This window comes from Panicum hallii, chromosome 2 (assembly GCF_002211085.1).
Source record: "Panicum hallii strain FIL2 chromosome 2, PHallii_v3.1, whole genome shotgun sequence".
Lineage (NCBI taxonomy): Eukaryota > Viridiplantae > Streptophyta > Magnoliopsida > Poales > Poaceae > Panicum > Panicum hallii.
In genome coordinates, this window is record NC_038043.1 from 33,028,838 (window position 1) to 33,051,307 (window position 22,470).

The 22,470-nt window shown below is 45.7% G+C and overlaps 2 protein-coding genes across 8 annotated transcripts; both read right to left on the reverse strand.

The window, feature by feature from the left end:
- Positions 1–5,464: 5,464 nt before the first annotated feature.
- LOC112880561 (18 kDa seed maturation protein-like) lies at positions 5,465–6,392 on the reverse strand. The gene has a single exon (XM_025945250.1). It carries the CDS (start codon positions 6,209–6,211, stop codon positions 5,792–5,794), a length of 420 nt encoding a protein of 139 aa, XP_025801035.1. The 5' UTR covers positions 6,212–6,392; the 3' UTR covers positions 5,465–5,791.
- A 218-nt stretch (positions 6,393–6,610) lies between these two features.
- Positions 6,611–11,686, reverse strand: LOC112880560 (enoyl-[acyl-carrier-protein] reductase [NADH] 2, chloroplastic). 7 transcript variants are annotated; one of them, XM_025945245.1, is made up of 12 exons: positions 11,163–11,686; positions 10,524–10,774; positions 9,472–9,581; positions 9,336–9,391; positions 9,012–9,219; positions 8,834–8,908; positions 8,635–8,746; positions 7,914–7,965; positions 7,780–7,831; positions 7,639–7,696; positions 7,298–7,396; positions 6,765–7,201 (listed from the first exon to the last, which is right to left on the reverse strand). In XM_025945245.1, the coding sequence occupies exons 2-12, from the start codon at positions 10,768–10,770 to the stop codon at positions 7,023–7,025; spliced, it is 1,248 nt and encodes a 415-aa protein (XP_025801030.1). In that variant the 5' UTR covers positions 10,771–10,774; positions 11,163–11,686; the 3' UTR covers positions 6,765–7,022. The 7 variants fall into 7 exon arrangements, with proteins under 7 accessions (XP_025801034.1, XP_025801030.1, XP_025801028.1 ...); XM_025945243.1 differs by having other exon boundaries at positions 10,524–10,797; XM_025945244.1 differs by having other exon boundaries at positions 10,524–10,813.
- Positions 11,687–22,470: the final 10,784 nt, after the last annotated feature.

Genomic DNA, 22,470 nt, shown 5'->3' on the forward strand with positions numbered 1-22,470 from the left:
AAGACTCTTGTGTGAATCTTCTCCGGCCATGATCTCCTCGAGTTGTTAGACTCAAATTTGAGGAACCAAGCTCTGATACCACTTGAAAGTACGCCTAGAGGGGGGTGTGAATAGGCGTTTGTCGCTTAAAACCTGCACACAAAAATCTCAGCCCGAGGCTGCCTGGCGGACTGTCCGCTGGGAGTGTCCGCTGGGCACTTCCAACGTCCGCTGGGAGGTCTCGGGAATCGAATGCAATCTTTCGAAGAATAAAAGTTGTATACCAAAATCCACTTGAATAGAAAGACTCTAAAACAAGTGAGGAACAATAAATGCGGAAGAAATCTAGCTCAAAATAAGTACACAAGTAGATCGGGCAAGAATACTAGATGAAGGTAAGAATAATAAAAACACTAGAATGAAATAAGATAATCAAGCACAAGAGATACAAGATTTTCACCCGAGGTTCGAATCCACTCAAGGATTCTACGTCCCCGTTGAGGAGTCCACAAAGAACCGGGTTCCTCTCAACCCTTTCCTCTCTCAAGCAACCACAAAGGTCAAACTTGAGCTTTTCACTAGCAACAAGGGTAATACAAACTTCTCAATCCAACCACACCACGAGTTGGTTGTTCTTGAGCACCTCTAACCGTCTAGGAGGCAAGCTCCAAGAGTAATAGATGTGGAAAACGATGGAGAGTGCCAAGAGATGCCCAAGAGAGATGAATCTCTTGGGAAGAACTTGAATCTTGCTTGGATCTTGCTCAAACCCAACCCTAGACCAAAGATTTGGAGTGGGGAAGCTAGGGTTTCACTTTGGGGAGCTTTGGAGTGCTTAGAATGTGCTTGAGACTCGGTTTCACAGGTTAGGCAAGAGCTTTTTGCGTTTGGGGGTCGTGGGGTATAAATATCACCTCACTGGAAACTAGCCGTTAGGCTGATTTCCAGTGACCTGGCGGACTGTCCGCCAGGAGCACTCGGGTTTGGGCAGTTTAAGTGACCTGGCGGACTGTCCGCTGTCCGCCAGGCCTGGCGGACTGTCCGCTAGGAGCTCTCGGATTTGCATAAATTGCTACAAGGCTTACTCTCCGAATTTGATTTATTGGTGATCTTCCACACTTTCCACATCCCCTTATAGTACGGTATACCTAAACTCAAGAAAACATAAAACAAATAAATTTATCCGCTTGCAACTCTTTTCTTGATCCGGTACCATTCTCCAACTTTGAATAGTCGTCAAGATTCACTCCTTTTCTTTTCTCCTTTTTGGTTTCTTTGACCCCTGCTCATTATACTCAATTGAAACATTAGATACTCATTTAGGTTGTTATTAATCACCAAAATAGGTCATTAGGCCTAGATGCACTTTCAATAACCCGTTCATTCGAATAACCCGTTCATGTTCAACCAGCGCTATCAACCCATTTTCATGTTCGGCCCTCACCCGAACCTGTTCGGCCCATAACCGAACTCGCTCGGCTATTCTCGCTTCCTTTTTCCGTTACCTCTTCCTTCCTCTCTTTGCTCGCTAACTTGCGGGGCCTGCTGGTCAGCCCAATCTCATTTCTCCCGTGGGCAATCCGGACTCACGGACGAGTCCCACCTCGATGCGCCTCCTCGTCCCTACTTGCCAAATCCCAGATCTCCGCATTCCTATAAATCCTATGACCTTCCTTTTTCCCTGTTGCCTCCCCCCCCCCCCCCCCCGTGTGCCCCTTGCTTTGGTTGCTGCACATCGCCGGCACTGGCCTCCCCTCGCCTGTGCCCCCTCCTGCTCATGCCTTCCCCCCTCCCCCCTCCCCTCGTAGCCCCTGCTGCTTCCCCCCGCAGCAGAGCACCACCGTCGCGCCCTTCCCCTGCGCTTGCGCCTCCAGCTCGAGTGCCTAGCCCCCTGCGCCCGTTCCCTTGCCGCCGCCACGCCCTGCAGTGCGTCGTCACCACCAGAGCACCGCCACCAGCCTGTCCTTCTGCCGCCGTGTGCTACCAGGAGCATCACGCCCTTCCCCTTGCCCTGCTGCAGCTGCTCCTTCTCTCTACTGTCGTGCCATCCCGGTGCCTGTGCACTGCCACCAGTGCCCCAGCAAAGCCACCGCCGTCGCCTTCCCCTGGCCCCCTGCGCCACACCCTGCACCTCCTCCTGCACCGCCCCTGATGCCCTGCAGGCCGCCGCCACGAACAGAAGTGGAACCGCACGGAACAGAGCCGCTGCCGCGTCTTCTCCGGCGAAATTCGACCACCACAATGCATCCCCGCGGTAAATAAGGTATAGAATCGAATCCACTCATCGTGCTCTTTCATTTGCCCCGCTCCTTGCGACCTCCAGTGCCCTAGAACACCGGAAATTTGGCAAACAGTGGCCGCCAGCCACCATGGGGGCTATTTGAGCGTTTTGCAATTTAGCCCTCGAAGAAATTTGTAATTATCATGTATTTTTTATATCTTGTAAAATTTGCAGAAAATCCCCTGGATCTATTACATCTTTTCAATCCAGCCCACCGTGGAATTTTTCAGATCTAACCCTAAACTTTTCCTAATTTGCAAGCACTATTTTCTATGTCTTGCAATTTATTGCTGCTAGCCCTAGATTCTATAGTTAATTACGTATAGGTTCCTGCAACCTTATTTCATGCGTAGTTTTCGTGTTTTAGATTCGTTTCGATCCGTTCTTTTGCGTTAGTCTTCTAAAACCCTAAGCTATCGTTTTGTAGCGTTGTTGTATCGTAGTTCCTATTTTTAAAATTAAATATAGATTTAATTTTATTAATGTCCTCTCATCTAGTTTTCCCAATTAAAATCCAATTAGATCTATACTCTAGTTTTCTTAATTAATATTAATTTGATTAATATCGACTTAAATGTATTTGTAATTTAATTTGTTTAGTTCAACTCGAACCACAATGTTCGACGTTTAGATGTTCTCACAAGTCTTCTTTGCTAATTATTTATTTAATTAGTGTAATTTATACACAGATAATTATAAATAAAATTGGACTACGTTCTACTTTATCTTTATAAATGCAAATATAATATGAGCTAAATATTTCTTTCAAAATATCATTTACATTAGTTTTCTAAATTAAAATAAATGAAAACGTATAGTTCTTTTATTTATTTTATAATATAAATCTTCCGATAGCTGTTTCTTTTCTATCATAGCTTCGTTTTCCTCGTTTCTTTCATCCTCTTGACCGTAGCAACGAGTCCTATCCTTTTCTACGCTCTTTTAAAGCTTTTCTTTGTTTGGTGTATCTGTTCTTAGTCGTTCGTATTTGTTTGCTTGTATGCTTGGGTCTGATGCTTGTGTGACGTTAGAAGGAGCGTGATCCAAAAAATTTGAAGATTTAGAGTTTCAAGAACAAGAGTTCAAGACTCCGAGCAGTTATTCTCTAAAAGAAAGGCAAGTGTTTCCTTGATCATTCTTTTATCCTAATAATCACAATAAATATAATTTTTTCTATATGCATGCATGTGTCCTAATTTTGATGGATCCTAATTAAGGATATGCCTAGTCATTATGATCATTCCTTGTCAATTTGGGTTTTATCTTTATGTTGGGTAGCTATTGCTTAGTTGCTATAACTAGTTCTAGTTTGGGAATAATATAAAACCATGATGACAACAATGATGATGTTACACCTGTTTTATCCATGTTCATGCTCTTTGTGTTGCTAATCACAAGATCATATGTTTTAATCGGAACATGGAGAACCATCCAGGAAAATAGTGTAACCACAATATTACATGGCTCTGGTCTTGACTAATTAATTAGAAACTTTAGCTTATAATAATCTTACTGAAAGGGCAAAAGGGTTGCATCGTCGGGGTATAACTCGGTCCTCTTGAGGCTTTGATATGTGGTCCTTGGCTAAGCCACTACCTCACTAGGGAGAGTTATGACCGCTTTGACTTTAAACCTTAGTAGATTGTCATAAGTTAGAGAATCTTTGTAAAGGCCTCGTAGTGAATCTCTTGCCACTCACCTCGGAAGTGTTTAAGAGGCTAGCTATCTTGGGCAAATTGGGAGACGAATTATGGGTAAAGTATACAACCTTTGCAGAGTGAAAACTGATATATCAGCCGTGCTCACGGTTAAGAGTGGCTTGGACCCTCACATGATAATTAAACTTGAAGATGAATTAAATCGTGAACCATGTATATAGTTTTGGTTATGCTTGTGCTATATCTCTTCTATTTCTTTTAATATGGGTTTTGGTATGAATTTATACCTTAGTAATCGGGTGCTAATAAAACTTGACCAACTAAAATTGCTTATCCCAGTAAGCCGGTCAGCCTTTCCTTAACTTTGACCTTCATGTCATATAGTTCCCAACATTTACTAAGTACCAACCATAAGTGTACTTACGCTTGTTATAATTGCTGCTCAGAGGAGAAAGTGATGTGAAGTCTTTTGAAGATGATGTTGAGTTCTAGGCCTACGCAACGCCCGGTCGATTGCCTGTGAAGTTTGGAATCTTCATTATCAGAATAAGCTGTATAACTCTGATAATTTTTATAATTCTCTTGTATGACACTGTTACTGATTATTCACTGATAAAATCAAGTATGGACCTTGATCCTGACATACTTGATCCTGACGTACATATAGTTAAGCATTCGGTTTTATCCTTTAAAACCGGGTGTGATAAGTAATAAGAACTCCGTTTTCAAATGAAAAAAGAAAAGAAAATTGAAATATGTGCACAGATCGTTCTCAAAAATAATTTAGTGAATTAGACATTTCATTGACACAGACAGCTCCTGTATTTCCGATGAGTACATCTTTCTTCTCAAATCATGTAAGAAGCGTAATCTGATGTGCCAAGCTCTTAAAGATTAGGAGGATTTCGTTGAGTTGCTGAGCGCTCCCGCAGTGCATGCTCGCCATATGAAGCCAGGCCAAATTCGGGCGGCTGTTTTGCTCGCCCGGCTGATTTTTATGGCCTCTTCATGCTTCCGTTCTTCCAATTGTCGGCCCACGTGGTATTGGCAAGACAACTTTTCGCTCAACATCTTTACAATGGCAGCAAAACTAAAGAACACTTAAATGTTGGGCTCTGGGAATGCGTATCAACTAATAGTCTAATATTGATGTGCTTAGGCTCCCCAAAGATATCCTTAGCTACCTGCACCTGAGAGTGAAGGAGAAGCCGCCGAAAATGAAACTACCAGCTTAGAACAGCTCCAAAAATCCATTGCGGAGAGGTTGAAATCCAAAAGGTTTGTAATTGCTTGGATGATATATGGGAATGCACAAAGGGGGGAGACCAATGGAAACATGGTTCTTGTCACAACTCGTTTCCTAAAAGGAAAAATAAAAAGTGGTATGGTCATCGCCGTCCCTCCCTCCACTCTGCATGGCGGTGTTGAACCTCTCTAATATATATCTAGATTTACTTAAATAATCTACAATTTGGAACAAGACATAAAATACAAGGAATAAAACGAAACAGAAGTCTCCTCGCAAAAAAAAGAAAAAAAAGAAACAGAAAGGAAGTACTAAGACTTTTTGCAACACATAGAGCACTAAGACTTTTTGCAACACGCTGCAGTGAAGGAAGTATCAGTCTCCCCGGTACACGCTCTCACACCAGTGCTAGCAGCTTCAAACGGCGATCTGCTCACGCCACACGATCCACAATAATAGCAGTAGAGAATACACCCACCCACAACAAACGTAGAACATGGCGCACACAGCAACACAGCATGCGAAGGAAATCTCACACGGACTCCTGGGAAATTAAGCACAGCCAATCTGCACAACCACGTGCACACGATCGACCGGCGACGCGCTTCTCATACGTAAATTCCCTCTTCAGGCCGTGCCGCTCGCCGGCGGGACGCCGCCAGTAGCACTATGGCCGCCGTCCGTTGCGCTCGCCGCCGGCGCCGGCGCCGCGGAGGAGCGGTCCAGGACGTGGACGCCGGGCCCCGCGGACACGGGCGGCGCGGCGGTGGCGCTGCCCACGCCGAGCGGCGTCGGGTGGTGCTCGGCCGCGGAGGCGCGCTCCTTGGCGGCGGCGTTGTGGCGCATGGCGTCCTGCTTGGCGGCCTCCACCCCGCGGACGCGCTCCTCCATCCGCGCGTCCGCGGCGGCCTTCGCCGCCGGGTCGCGCGCCCTCGCCTTGGCCACCTTCTCCTCCACCACGGCCTTGGTCTTCTCCTTGCCCGCCCACGCCGACGCGCCCACGTTCGCCGCCGCCTCCACCGCGCTCGAGCTCCTCCCGCCTTGCATCTCCACCGATATTATCGAGTCGCTCGCCGGCCGGCCGGCGTCTGGGAAGCTTGTCACCGGCGATGTGCCGTCGTGGTGACTGGTTGCCCGGCGGCCGGCGGTGGTATTTATGCGTGTGCCGTCTTGTGCTGGAGGCTGTGCGTGTACGTGCACGTGTCCTGGGTCGGCTCGAGCCGCTGTGTACGTGTGCCGGTGTCCAGAAGCGCTGCCGGCGCACGTGGCGCTGGGTGATCCGGACACGGATACAAGATGAATAAAATGACTCTGCCCCTGTTATTGTCCTTTCTGATTGCGATCCGGCTGTTTCACGCTTTCGGAAGGATAAAACAGTCTGAACTCTGCTAAAATATTCAGATCGTGGTGTGCGAATATATGAAAGCGCCCGTTAGGCGCGATTCGTGTGTCAAAGAAACTTTCATCGGATTCAACCTGAAGTCGGGATATTTACCCCATTTGCAATTTTTACCATGGACCACAACTTTTTTCCCCCAGCGAGAGCTCTATCCAGTTCCTTGTTCCAACACATTTTGTGATTCTTCTTTATAAAAAAACATTTACCACAAAGGTCCAGACCTTGGACGATTTACTTGCACGAACGGATGCTGAAGACAGCAAAGATAGCTCAGTTCCCTGAAAAAAATAAACCCTAGCATTACAATGGACCCATAAACTGCATCCTACAATTCTATTCCCGAATGGCAACTGATAGTTCAAATTAATGCAAACAATAAACTCAATTTCCTGCAAAATCTACCATCCTCTAAACTAATTCCAAAGCCTAAACTCAATTTCCTGCAAAATCTACCGTCCTTTAAACTAATTCCAAAGCCGAGGGCCTCTTATGTGGATAAAGTAGGGCTGTCAAGTGCAAGTCCCATTGTGTTGAGCCCATTGTCAACGTAGATAGTCGAGCCAGTGACTGCAGACGCCAACGGAGACACGAGGAATGCTGCTGTGTTCCCAACTTCAGCTGTCGAGTAGGTAATGGCGCTTTCAGAGTATAGAAGGAAAGAAGTAACTGTTCTGTCCACTTGTTTTGAAACAGGCAAAACATATACACTCAAAAGCAAGGACGGGAAATCTGACCTGCCAATAGCTCCTTTTGCAGTGGTGCATTGACATAGGAATACTCTATCATCTTCTCGATGAATCCGATAGCTTTCGCAGCCCGGCTTCCCAGTGGACCTATGGAGATAGATGCGATGCATGACCCCAGACGACAAAAGAATTGCATGACGCAGATGACACAAGTGCTGCTAAGTTAATAATAAAGTTACTGCAAATTACAAATGTTTTATGGATAAACTTATCAATTTGCAGCTACCTGCTAATTTTGAACAGAGGTGATGTTCAAGAATACAGTTTCTATTCTTCAAGATTTCCTAAAGAAGACTTGTTTACTTTCTTTGCAAAAGAAAAGAAGTTACCTGCTGATATTGTGTTTACTCTGATTTTGCCTTTTCGACCTGCTTCGTACGCAAGAACCTGAAATGGGAAATGGATCGGAGTAAATATATACAGCAGAAGCATTATTATACATATGCAAGATCTCATAGAGAAGTGCGTACTCTTGTATCACTCTCGAGTGCTGCTTTTGCTGAACTCATACCACCACCATAGCTATAAAGCAATCACCAAAAACACCATAAGTACTGAGCTGATAAATTAGCTGTGAAAGTGAAATTATGAATAAAATATTGACCCCGGAATTATCCTCTCAGAAGCTATGTAGGTCAAGGAGATACTAGCACCTCCTGCAAATTATGGAAAATAAAAATGAACGATTTTGGAATAAAAGGAGTAAGGTATGTGTCAGAACAAATGGTTTTTGATCCAATGAAAAGAAACAATGATTTTTTACTAAAAACATATTAGAGCACAGTTTTATGAACAAATAGTTCTTTATCCAACAAAAAGAAACAATAATTTTTACCAAAAAAGCACATTAGACCACAGTTTTACCACACCAAGGCACAAGTAACACTAGTAGCAGTGCTGGTGTATTTGCATTATTACCTAACCAAAGCTAACTTTGGTAAACTCAACATGTCTGGTTCTTGGCATAACATGAACATGTGAAAAAGGGTTGCCTCATGGAACGATTTGTAACACACCAGCACGGTACGAAACAAACACTAATTATGCAGGTGGAGGACTGCAATGTGAGTGTGTCAGCCCATGTCAACAAACCTAACAGGTCCTGCAATTCAGAAAGTGCGAAGTATATTTGCTACCGGCAACTCTTTTCAACATACATTTATACTACTTAAACATAGTTTAAAAGGATAGCCTTGCTCACTTCAAAATATAATGCTATCATGAGAAGGTGTGCAGTCATTAAAATAAAACTGAGCCAATAACATAGGAGCCGAAGAGAAAATCAGCAGAGAAACAGAATAGGCACATCATAGAAGAAATATTACCTGGATTCATTATGGGAAGGAAGTGTTGAAGTAAAGAAACAAAGGAATAACTAGATGCTGAAATTGCAGCAAGATATCCTCTCCTTGATGTCTCCAACAGAGGCTTTGTTACCTTTGTGTTGATAAAAGAAAAGGTCAACTAGATGATCCTGATGTGGCAATGACAGTAACTACTATAAAGATTTGATGATAGACTAACTTCGGGACCATTAGCAAGAGAGTGCACGAGGATGTCAATGCTGCCAAAATCATTCTTCACAGTTTCAGCAACTTCCTAGCAGATTTAAAGAACATGGAAACTAAGCACTGGATAGGAAGCATTTCAAAGCACAGAATTGATGCTGCTTGATGGGGGTAAAAGGCACATTATAGCTAACCTTAACAGTCCAGTTTGAAGCTCCAGCATATCTTTTGTTGGTTTTAACCTGCAACATGAACAAAAGGCTCATAAAGCATGAAAGGGAAATGACAACGAAGACATCATAAACGATGAGCATTACATCTTCAGGAACATCCTCAGGAGTGTCATAAACTGCATCCAGTGGATATACTTTAGCGATCTCCATAAGAGATCCATCAGGGAGCCTACATCAAATATATGTAGAAGTCAAAAGAAAAATAAAAGTTTCAGCAAGATTCACTGAAGTAGAATAAAGAAAATTTTAACTATGCTGAAACTGTTGTTAATCAGATGAACGCACTTCCGTGATTCGTCAAACTTTCCACGTCTCAAGCTTGTCTCAAATATGTTCAACGCCTGCAAATTTTTGATAATTCTAAGATAATTTCTCACCAAAACATCCAGTCCAATAAATTTCGAGAATGAGATCGACTTACAGGCACCCATGTACCAACAAGAATCTCAGCACCAGCTGCAGCAAGAGCCTTAGCAATTGCCCAACCATAACCATTATCATCAGCAACTCCAGCAATAAATGCTCTTTTGCCTGATAAAGAAATACAAGATAGCTAATAACTAGAAAACCTGTAGTGACTGAAGATGTGCATTGGGTCAGATCATGTATGCCCACCTTTCAAAAAAAGATCATGCACTTGTAAAACAAAGGAGCTAGTTAATGGTTATATTTCAGTTCCATAGATAGACAGGTCTAGCTATAAGACAATAATCTGTTATATTTCACTTTGAAATGCTCTTACATTTGACAAAGTAGAGTGCTATAATTTGTAGACAGGTCTAATAAGACTGATTTATGGTAACAGAATTTGGTGCAGGCAAAGGAACCTGAGAACCTGTTCTCCTATCTTCACCCAGTCTTTCCTTGATTGAACACATGGAAATTCCATATCTGGTCAAGTAAAACTCACTTCGGCATGCAGCAGTGTGACTAAATAATTTTGACTAGAATGTTTCAGCTTTTAACTATATAGCTTATGTTGCTTTGCTTCCCATTCCAATTTCCAAGTACTCTATTGAATGCTGACTCCAGAATCTATCAACAAGTCTAGAGTCTAAACTGATTCAATTTTAATATTTCTCAAAAAAAAAATTGTTACCAAGGCCATCTTTGACGGAGATGTATTTATTCTTTTTATGTAGTTGTGGAGAGAAACAAATCCATTGATCAAATTTCCATATTATAGTATTCGTCATGGAAAGACCTTTTCCCCAGTTAGATTGAAGTGAAGAGCTTTCTCAGTTGTACATCGTTACATCAGAGACACACACACAAGAAAAAAAGGGGGCAGGGGGTGAAGGCCTTGTGTTTGGCATTAACTTTACAGAAGCATAACGGAAGTGTGCATTAGCAATAATAATGATACAAAAATACAAACAAGAAATAATTTAGAAAAAAAATGCACTGTAAGAAATGTATCAATAACAATGTAACTTGAAAATTTCGAGCGAAGAACATCTATGTTCAGCTTACCTGTGAGATCAATGGGAAGCCCTTGGGAACCTCTCTGAGACATTGCCCTCACAATAACCCTCTTACAATTTGAAGAAGTCATTGGCCCCACTGATGTGGGTTTGGAACAGCTGGCAAAGCCAGTTCTGGTACTAAGTGCCCTTCCAAATGCAGATAGCGCTGATGTCGAACCAAGCACCTGTTTGCAGGCTGGGATGCATGGGCGCACGGCCAGCATCTGCATACCAGTTGCCACGGATGCTCCCATTGTCCTTTATGAAGGAAAAAGGGCCAACTGCAATGAGAACAAACTGAAGACAGTATAATAAACTATTTTAATTGAAAGAGCAGGGTGTGTATATCTTTCAGTGTCTGCACTGTTACAACCAAGGTCGGCCAAACACCAGAAATCAAAAACCAACCCAAAATTTTCCAAGTTAAATATATCAATTGTGGACCAGGACCCATGTGTTAATCATTAACTGTTCAACCCAGGGGCGGAACCAGTACAGGACATTGTACACCCAATAACTGTTGCAAAAAGATCGAATTTAGTAGGTAAAGTCATGGTCAGATCCGAATACAAATACCATATGTTAGGGGTTTGGGTGTTCGATTTCGCGCAGCAGGATGGGAAAGGAGGGGAATAGGCAGGCATACCCCTGTCGGATGTTCGTCGCCGGCGAAGCGCCCGTCGCTCGACGAACAATGGGCAGCGCAACTCGCCCTTTCGTCGCCGCTAGGAAAGGAAGACCGAGGCCGAGAGAAAGAACAGAGAAGCCGTGGGAAGGGAGGGTGCTGCCGCACCAGCCGGACTCGAGCTGCAGCTGGGCAGGGGAGCGTGGAGGGCGGCGCGCGGGCCGACCGCGTGGAGAGCGGCGGGCGCTGGGGGAGCGAAGGGAGGAGATGGGTTGCGGTGCCGAAGGAGCGGGCCTTGTTGCCGTGTGGGCGTGTTGCCCGTCGAGGAGAAGGCACTGCTGCTCCGCCGCCGGCTACCTGCCAGATGGTCGGGCCGTGAGCTGCTAGGGGCGCCCGGCTGAGAGGAACTCGTGCCGACTGAGGCCTGCCCAGCGCATCGCTCGTCAGGCCGTCACCGTCAGACGGGTGGAGGCGCTGGCACGCCTGCACACCGATCTCGCGGGGAGGCGGGGAGGGGAGGGAAGGGGATAAGCCTGGGTATCGACCCGCTCAGCTCGAGCAGGCTGGTTAAGATAACGATCTAGCTTGGCTCGGCTCGCTAAAGTTACATTCGGTTCGGCTCGTTTGCCAGCTCGAGCTGGCTCGTTTAGCTCGTGAACCACCATGAAAATATATCTACGGGTCAATTCTAGGTTGGGGCGGCGCGGGGACCGCAGGCCGCGGTGCGGCTCACCGGTTGTGGTGCAGCGTTCAGGCCGCGGTGCGGAGTTTGAGGGAACACCGCCGCCGAAGAGAGAGACGAGAAGACTGGCGGCTAGGGTATGGATGGATTGGGTGGGGATTTCGGGATGAACGGACCGAAGAGGTTGAGAATAATTTATATAGGTAAATCTGCTTATTGGATTTGGATTGTACGTGCTATTAGGTCTAATAGGGTCTGGATTGTACGTGCTATTAAGCCTAATAGATAGTAGTTCGGTTATTTGGTTGTCCGAGCTCAAGGAAAAGATAGAAGTTAATCGGTTATTTAGATCTGGGAACCGATTTAGGACTGAAAATATCGGTTCGGTCACTTGGATTATGGTCTCGATTATTTCGCTTCAGTTTTCGATTATCAGTTAATTCTACCCACATCTAGTCGTGGGGAGGAAGAAAACACCGTCGCACGAAGGTACGGGCTGAACAAATTCGACCGATTTTATGAGAGAGGGAGGAGGAAGACTCCATAATCTTTGCCTACTTATAAAACGCCGGATCGTTTCTGCCTTGGCTCCGCATCACACCACGCTCATCTCCTCGTTCGTGCGGCTCCGCCTACAGTCCCGTGGTGTAGAAAGCGAATTCAGAGGAGAAAGAATAGATCAGTATTGGAAGGAGAGTCTGCGGAAGATTCATGGGTGGCCGAATGGATCGATGTGATTGTGGGTTACTAACTTACTATTGGAGGGAAGATGGCGGCGGTGACTTTCAAGTTTCAACTCGCACGGACACGAGCGGTAGCCGCGAGGAGAAGCTCAAGCCGGCGTAGAATGTCGCAGGAGGAGGTCATCATTGCGGTCCGTGTGGTTGGGACTTGAATATTGGACCGGTGGCTACTCCACTAAATGACTGGAGCGCGGATGTCAGTGATGCTTTGGGAGGTAGATGCACTTGTGAATTTCATTCTGTCAGGCATGCCGGATCATCTTCTCGTAATCTCATATATGAATGCATGAATGCTCTCTGATCAGCAGTCATTGAGTCGCTAAGAAACCGCTGGAACAAAAAGCTCAAGTTGATTAGGATGCAGGATAGCACGGTTGTTCATTAGTTCAGTCAGGTAGACTAATGATCTGTGCCCACATTGAACCAATACCGTACGTACTTAGTAGCTAACTCGCCTTGTCAGGGAACTGCTACTGCACAAAGTGTCTTCCCCTTCAGTGATGTATGGTAGGCAATCTTCAGGTCCGACGACAAACATCTCCATGACTCGAAAGTCGAAACCAGGGAGCTTTGTAGATGTAATCTTTCTCCCACCATGAGTCCATGAAAATAAACACTGTGACTTGGAGCTTTGGATATTAAATTTTGTGCCTCTAATGAAGTGATCTATCAAACGCAACAGACACCAATAACACCTAATTGGGTAAGCCACCAAAACGAGCCAAGTAGGAAGAAAATGGTAGCATACACAAGCCATGTTTAACTGTATGTCATCTTTACTGGAAACCAGACTTCTTATTGAGGGATGCATAGACAGCAAGATCTTTCTCACTGAACCGCGAAGAGGGGTCAAGAAGTCTGCTAGGCCACAGTGATCTGTTGATCTTCATTTGCTATGGGGATCTCACTAACAAAAAATAATCTTATCCGTTACAATGACAGAAGCAATCTCTTACCCTCCATCAAAGTGTTAAAACACTAATAATCTATCAGGTGTCATAGCAGAATTTGATGTCTTTATTTCTGCCAATACGGTGCCAGATTGATGGATCAAGTGCATACAATTTATACAGCCCAACTGCTTAATTAACAGTAGCATTACTGATGGAAAAACCTGCACACCATCCCTTTACAATCCTACAGAAATCTGAAAAGATCCCATCCAATAATTACAGGTATGTTCTCTATCTTGATTAAGCATTTATATGTCTGAAATGGTGGGAGAGGGTACGGAGGGTGGAGGAGGAAGAGAGAAGAGTTGCTCAGTTAAGAGCAACTCCAAGAAGCTAGCTAAAATGGGCTTACTCAGTAAAATTGAAAAAGTATTGGTAAATTGGGCTTCCAACAGTGTCGCCTTCTACATCGCTTCTCCATCCTGATCGCTATTCCCCCCATCGGCTAGCCAAGTTTTCTGATTGGATTCGCCTTGCCATCTCCCCGTCCCACGCGCTCCTTTCCGATTTGGTGCGTGATTCGCTGCTCCCGCGCGCTCTTGCGCTCCCGCGCCCCCGCCCTCTGCCGCCCTCGCGCCCTCTTCTTCTCCTGCGCGGAGCCTCCGTGTGTCGCTGCCCTAATTCTACGCGCAACCGCCGTGGCTCGCTGCACCAATCCTGCGCGCACACTATAGGAAAATAGTGTAATTTCGTCGGTCAGAAACCGACGAAAATAGTCCTAAAGCCTTCGAAAATAGCTATTTTCGTCGGTCGGCCGACGAAATTAGGCCGACGGAAAAAATAGACGAAAATAAGCGCTTTTTCATCGGTTGCGGACGAAAATAACGCTATTTTCATCGGCCAATGTTCACATCCGGCCGACGAAAATAATGGAAATATTTTCGTCGGCTTTGCTGGCTGACAAAAATAGGTCAAGTCTTTTCGTCGGCTAGCCAAGCCGACGAAAATCATTGTCGTATTTTCGTCAGCTCGCCGAGCCGACGAAAATACTGGAGTGTGTCCAGTATTTTCGTCGGTCAGCTGCTAAAAAAACAGCTACATGTAATAGCAGTTATGAAACGCAATCATCCATAAGCAGTTACTTAACATATCCATAAGCAGAATTATAAAATACATCATCACACAATCATCAAATACATCCAATAAGTACAATCATGAAATCCATAGTCTAAATAACATATATATGTCAACGAAATGCGAAAACACAAATCAAGAAGGGGTAATGTTATGTCCGCTGCCGCAGTCACCTCCAGAAATGTTACGCGCTGTCGATGGTGGCGTGGACGGGCTAGTAGAAACTTCTCAAGGATGAGTACTCGTCGAACTCTGATTATAGACAAAGTTAAATCTATTTAGTATATATATATATAAGAAAATTTGAGCATTGCTAATTATACGAATATAATTACCACTTGTGGAGACGGTAGATGCACATATGGTACAAAAGTCGGCGGTGGAGGAGGAGGCGAAGGAAGAGGTGGCAAATTAAATTGTGAGCCAAGGGTAGCCGCTAGCATTTTCTAAAAACCGATAGTAGATCAAGTATCTTATAGCAATGAAAAGTGCACAAGGACTTAAAAAAATATCAAACTTGCATAGTACTTGAATCTGTCATTGCTGAGCGAAAAAACCTTGTATGTACTCGTATTGTTGCCTTACCCACTCCTCTTGCCTCTGCATCGCCTCTCTATGCTGTCTTATCTCCTCCTGCAGTCGACTTTCCCTTTCACTTTCCCGTTGGTAGCCCCGAGAATTCTGAGAGGGCTAAGAACACCTTACCTCACTCAAAGCACCACTTATATCAATAACACCATTCAACATACTGAACCTGCCATGTTTCTTTCCTCCCTCGCTTGAGTATAAGGCACCGACATCCACATCACTCCTCATCCAATCGTACTACTCCCCATGACGTGCCACCATCTTATCACCATATCTCGCCTACCATTCTGGCAACCAATAATAAGATTAAATTCGAATCATCGCTTAATTGAAATCAAATTATTTTACTAATCAGAGTCTGTGTAGCATTCTCACTGCAAAGCAACACTGACTGTGTAGGATCTGCGCCGTGGTGGCCTCGAATATATGTCTCAATATAGCTTGGGGCCACCCCACTTTGTGCCTCTTGGCAAAGAAGAAATTGTGATATTGCAAGTAAGTACATAATAATCAAATTGAAATAATAAACACCTACCATTCGACGAGCCAAACGAAGGTGTCCATCAACCCCGTATCTTTGTGTAACCCGTAGTCCTGCTTCACGATTAGCTCTCTTCATCCTAGATTTTTCCACAAAGCTAGGTGAAGCCCAGTAAGCAAAAAGTGCTCGCCAAGCATCCGGACACTTTCTCAACCAAGGCAAACCACTAATATTAACTTGAAGGTACTCATCCTCTCGGAGATATATCTCAGAAGCACCCAGTTTCTTGTTTATGTCTTGCAGCTTTATTTTCTTATAGTATAAACAAACGCACTGTATACGAGCATTGGACATCATGTCCCTTACCACCTTCGTCGCTGCCTTGTCGAACACAGAACGAGCCCTATCTTGTAGGCACTGCTCCTCTTCCTCCACCAAACGATACCTCTCCTAAAAAGAAAAATAAATTTGTTAGACAACTTATAAATGAATCAAATAGATAGTAGTTATACAAGTTAGACAAGTTATGATAAAAAAGTACCCAGAACTCATTCCAAACTCTTGCTGCAGTCGTGATGCTCTGATCATCCGATTGCAGCTTATAGTGCTCCCACTTCAATGCAAGCTGAAGCACACCTCCAATTGTGACCATTCCTGGGTAGTGAAATCGACAAAGTGTTCCCAATGTTGCATTCACAGGTTTTAACCTATTTCTTCCCTCCCAAAAAATATCATCCCACTGCCTACAATTAGAACATGATATCCATCATGTTTCTTACTTGAACTATATAATATATTAAATAAAACAATCACAACAATAAAATATATTACTTACCAATCCCCATGTGGTCTAATCTGTCGACGATTTGCCGGATTGGTTACTGTAGGAGTCATCACATTGTTGCCTCTAAATCTAAATGTATTGTATTAGTTAGCTAGCTTATATAAAATTCTTCATGAAATGAAATGGTCATAAGTACCTGAACACAGGTTGTGCAGCAGTATCCTCCTCTTCATCCTCCTCTGCATCTCCATCTCTATCCTCGCACTCTTCTCTATCCTCGCACCCATCTCCCTCTCCACTACCTCCATCTCCATCGCCATCCACATTCGCGACATATTCTTCCTCATCCGCACCCCTACCTTACTCTTCTTGCTGTTCAAAGACAAGTATATATTTATTGTTATTAAAGAAATTAAATTACACATGCAAACTACATATGACTTACTTGCACAGCCTTGTCTAGACATCGCTGAAGTGCACTTCTTCAGCTTAGGTGAGAACTGCTGCCTCTAAAGAGAGAAGGCCTATCTGAAGATGCGGAGCCATATTCTTCTTTGCCTGACTCCTTGGAGATGAGGATACATCCTTCTTTCCCTTTAGAGAGTGCAGAAATGACCTCATCCTGAAAAAATAAAATCTGGTTAGTTAATATCATATAAAGCAATGATAAATAAAAGATAACAAGTTCCATAACAACAATTAGAAAATAAAATACTATTAAGAATTTGCCACCATATTTCAAACGAGAAGCATCTGTATCACCCATGCATATCGAACAACATAGACGGCCGTGCGTGCTCCATCCCGAGAATATTCCATATGCAGGGAAATCATGAATAGACCAAAGAAATGCTATTCGCATATTGAAGTATTCCTTCCAACTGCTATCATACGTCCTAACTCCATTCCACAAGTCATGCAGCTCATCAATCAATGGTTGCATGAACATGTTCAAACATTTACCGGGATTTCAGGGCCAGGTATAATGAGCGTCAAGAACACAAACTCATCTTTCATGCATAATGATGGTGGAAGATTGTATGGAATTGTTATCACTGGCCAACATGAGTAGGGGGTAGCAATTGAGTTAAAAGGGAGTGAAGCCATCAGTGGCCAACCCAACACGCATATTCCGGGGGTCACTTACAAAACTTGGATCATAATGGTCGAGGGCCTTCCAAGCCGTACCATCAGATGGATGGCTCATGCATCCTATATTATTACGAATTCCTCTTTGTGCCATCTCATATATTTTGCAGTCTTCTGAGATAGGTACAACCGTTGAAGCTTTGGTTTCAATGGTAGGTACCGTAACACCTTAACGGGCACACTTGTTATCTGCACACTTCCATCTTTTTTAACCACCTTATTGTATCTGCACTTCTTACAAAACAAACAGTACTTGAGATTTTCATTGTTCTTCCAAAATAACATGCAATTGTTCTTACACAAATAGATTTTTTGATACGGCATCCCTAAACTAGCTAACAGCTTCTTTGAGTAGTAAAAGTCTTTCGGGAACTTGTGAGGTTTCGGAAGCATATCCGAAATTAAGTCAACAAGATCATTGTAACAACTTACTAAAAAGTTATACTTGGACTTTATAGCTATTAACCGTATCACAGCAGCAAGCTGTGATAAAGTAGGGACCCCATGTAATGGTTCTTTTGATAACACAAGCAGACCAAAATATTCCGGTACCTCAGCAGCATTCTCAACCTGTTGGATAAAATCATTCATCATTGCATCCATCCTATCTTCGTTTTCCTCAAAGCTATCAACTAGGTTGTATGGCTCCTGCTCCTGTGACTCCCCATTCTCAACGGGGGCACGGCGTGGGGCCTCAAGGGCTGCGGCGGGGGCCTGCGGGGCGGCAACGGGCCACGGGGGGCACGGCGTGGGGCCTCGGGGGCAGTGGCGGGCCGCGGGGGCACGGCGTGGAGCCTCGGGGGCGGTGGCGGGGGCTTGTGGGGCGGTAGGGGGCCACGGGGCGGCGGCGGGCCTCGGTGCCGCGGCGTGGGACCTCGGGGGTGGCGGCGGGCCTCGGGGCCGCGGCGTGGGACCTCGGGGTGGCGGCGGGGGCCCGTGGGGCGGTGGCGGGCCGCGGGGTGTCGACGGGCCGCTGTGCCGCGGCGTGGGATCTCGCTCGGGGGCGGCGCGGCCTAGGGCCGCGAGGCCGCGGGGCAGACGTGCGCGCGCCCGTGGGGCAGAGGCAGAGCCGCGCGGGGGCCCGCGTGGCAGAGGGGTGCGGGGCGGGGTGGCGGCGGGCCGTGGGGCCATGGCGTGGGCCGCAGGTGGCCATGCGGGGCGGCGGCGGGGGCCCGCGGGGCCGGCGGGGGGGGGGGGGGCTGTGGCAGCGGGGCGCGGGGCTAGGGCGCGGGGGCTGCGAACGAAGTGCTGTGCGTGCGGGCCTAGAACGACATTCAAATCGTCCTATTAGGGTACCTATATTTTCGTCGACCCGAGTGGGCCAACGAAATTGGGTCTATTTTCGTCGGCCTAGCGCATGCCGATGAAAATATAATCTTTGTTTCGTCGGCCAGGGCCTAGCCGACGAAAATATGAATCTTTTTTCGTCGGCCAGAGTCTAGCCGATGAAAACAAGTCCTAATTTTATCGGCTTATGTTGGCCGACGAAATAAGCGAGTTATTTTTGTCGGTTTATTTTTGACCGACGAAATTATGAAATTAAGGGGCTTTGTGCAGTGGCAGCCGCCGTCGCGTCCTGGTCCGCACGCACTCCCTGCTGCCGTCACACCCTTGCTCTGTTTGTCCTCTTCCGCTCCTGCGCCGAGCCGCTGTCGCCTCGTCATGTTTAGGCCACCGCGTCCCTGTTCAACAGCTGTTGTGGAAGGCGGCGTGTGGGATGGATCCGACGGAAGTGTCCCCCTATCCAGCTTGTGGCAGAAAGAGGGGATCAGGAGGGAGATGGTCGCAGCGGCAGCGTCCTCGCGCCCTCGCGTCCAGGCGCGGCGTCCTCGCGCCGGCGTCCAGGTCACGGACACGCGGCGGTGTCAGCAAGGTCACGGCCTCGCGGCGGCGTCAGCCAGGCATCGGTCACACCTGTGCGGCAGCCAGGACGTGCGCCAGGCCCTGTGCGGCGGCAGCCAGGACCTTGTGCGGCGGCCGTGGGCAAAAGGACGGGAAAAAAATTGATGACAAGGTGGATCCGACGTGGACCTTTATTTGAATACGGAGAGTCTGATTTGCAGCGTCCGTTGGTTTCCCACCATTTAGAAAATTTTGTATTTTCTTAAGTCCTCCTAAAACTCTAAATTTAACTAGGATTATATCTAAACTCTTAGAGATACTCTAATAGTCTCTATTCCAGTATAATCTTCAATCCTAATTTTGGAAATAAATGGTGTGGGTGTTTTAGGCCATTTTATTGGGATAAGCTAAGAATATTGTGTGATGATTTTTTTTCTCCCGAATGCATGAGCATATTTGCTAGTCTAAACTAAATTAATATTTTAACGTAACAAATTTAACAACTTTAAAAAATCAGACTAACATTCGAAAATAACATAATCAACATTCTTCAAAATATATATCAATATTTTCTAGCATAATCAATATTTTCTATAGGCTATATATGAGTACAATAGATTCAACATTTTCCAAAACAAATATCAAAATTTTAAGATGCTAGTTTTTTTATTTATTCTTCTTTCCCAAAGTCGGTAGCTGTAGGGCCACCGTGGCAAGCACTAGCAGCATGCAGCGGAGATAGGTGGCGATATTAATTGGCCATAGAGATGGACGCGGTGGGGATGAGCGCTTGCAACGAGCACGGGAAGCCACGGCGGGGACGTTATGCATGAGGCATCGCAACAAACACGGGTGGTGCATGGCGGGTGCAATAAGGATGGGACGTGCAAAGAGCACAAACGGTCCAAATCTGATAGAAATATTTAGCCTTTTATCTTTTTTAAAGTATTACCTTAACATAATATGTTGGTTTTCACCTCTAAAACTCTTTATCTTGTAAACAATATTTTTAGAATATTATTAAAATCATAGATATATACTTCTTTTAAGATAATATGAAAACAATATCTCGCTGTCCAACCAAGCAACCGGCCTCAAAAGCTGGGCAATGATGGTCCAAGCGAACCCATCAGCAGCTCGCCACTTTAGCCCGGCACCAAAGCTACCGCACAGCATGACACCGAAGCTGCAGGCAAGGTTGGCTGCGCGATGTCTCAAGTGTGTCGCGCCCGTGAATGCACGATTTACCTTCGCATGAACGAGAATGTGGGCACCGGTCGCTCGCGTCGGTGTTAACATTGTCACCCTGATCAGCCCGCGAACCTTGAGCCCGGCCTACTTTGGCCCATGTGCAAATCACGCCCACAAGGCTGCCTGTTCTGGGCCCAGATCATTTTTCCACCTATATTCTAGGTCTGCATGTCCCTTTCTCAGTATATGCAAACATGCATTGCACGTACCACCTCCGCCCGAGTGCTGGTTGCCCAGGCAACACCTGAGCTAATCTCCGCGCAAATTTTAGCGCCCGAAGTCAAAGTCGTACAGACCCATGATCAAAGCTATCCTTGCCCTACCAAACTGCTGGCGGAGTGAACCTTCGCGGCAAGCGACGAGCTTCGCTAGAAGAGCTGAACCCTGTCTATCACCTCTAACCCTCGCGGCAAGGCCGACCATGGACAGCGTGCACCGAGGTGGCTGCACAAAAACACAGCTGCATCACGCGCTACGCCATACACAACTAAGATCGAAGGCTCTAGGCAGGATCATGGGCATCATCTTGTCATCCTGTAACCCTCGCGAAGTAAATTCGCTGCATCACCATCGCACCATGCATCGACACTACGGGAGAAGCCTCATTTGCCGAGTGTCTGACACACTCGGCAAAACAACATAAGCACTCGACAAAATCTTTACCGAGTGTTGCACTCGGCAAAAAGGAAATGACAAAGAAAGGGTCGGCAAAGGCCTCTTTGCCGAGTGTTCTTTGCCGGGCCTAATCCTGCTCTCGGCAAAAAAAATGGACGTGACGGCGGAAGAAACGGTGACGGACGTTTGCCGAGTGACTGAGAGAAGCACTCGGCAAAGTGTATGCTTTTTGCAGAGTGTCCTAGGTCAGCACTCGGCAAAGCGTATGCTCTTTGCTGAGTGCTAGTGGAGTGACACTCGGCAAAGAGATTTATTTGCCGAGTGCCGCGTGAGAGGCACTCGGCAAAGGTATAAATTTTTTTTTTGGAAACACCTATTTTCTCTCCCTCCCCGGTTGGGAAGCCTCGCACAATAGTTTTACAAGTTTACAATAGCTACACAGATGCATCAAACAAGCTGATCGACCACAAGTTTTACAAGAGTTTAACGACGAAGTTAACAAGCAATGCAAAATAGTTTTACAAGAGTTCAACGGACAAATTCACAAAGTTCACAAACAGTTCTCAAAACTACTGATTACAACAAGTTCACAACAAAGGATCATTTGACTGATTTCGAGAACCATCACCAAGTTGGCCAATTAGACTGATTGGAGAAACATGAGGATCATTTGAGGCCGCCGATTGATTCTGCACAAAGTAGAAGAGATTACATGTGTGAGATAAGAAAAATGACGATCATACATGACTAAAACTTATCCATACTCACAGGAGTAGAAAACGGATCAGGAGGTGGAGGTGAAGGTCGAGGTGGAGAAAACAACGAAGCTGGAGGAGCAGCACCCGTTGCGGCGCCAAGGCTCTCCATGTAAGCAAGAATCTCCCTCATCCTCTACTGCTCGGCCAGCCGCTCGGCCTCACGCTCGGCCCTCATCCTCACCTCCAAGTCCACACGTAGCCTCCTCTCTTCTTCTAGCTGGCCCTGCAAAATTTTCACCCCAATATTAAAATAATGCAAAGAAAAGATCTATAATAATCAATAAACGACATATAAAGATAATGTGAAGTGTCCTGCCGAGGTTGTATGGCTGGGCTCGCACTGGTGCTCCTTACTCTAATCTGAGATAGAGTAGGAGTAGAGGATGAGTCGATTGCGCCGTCGGTAATC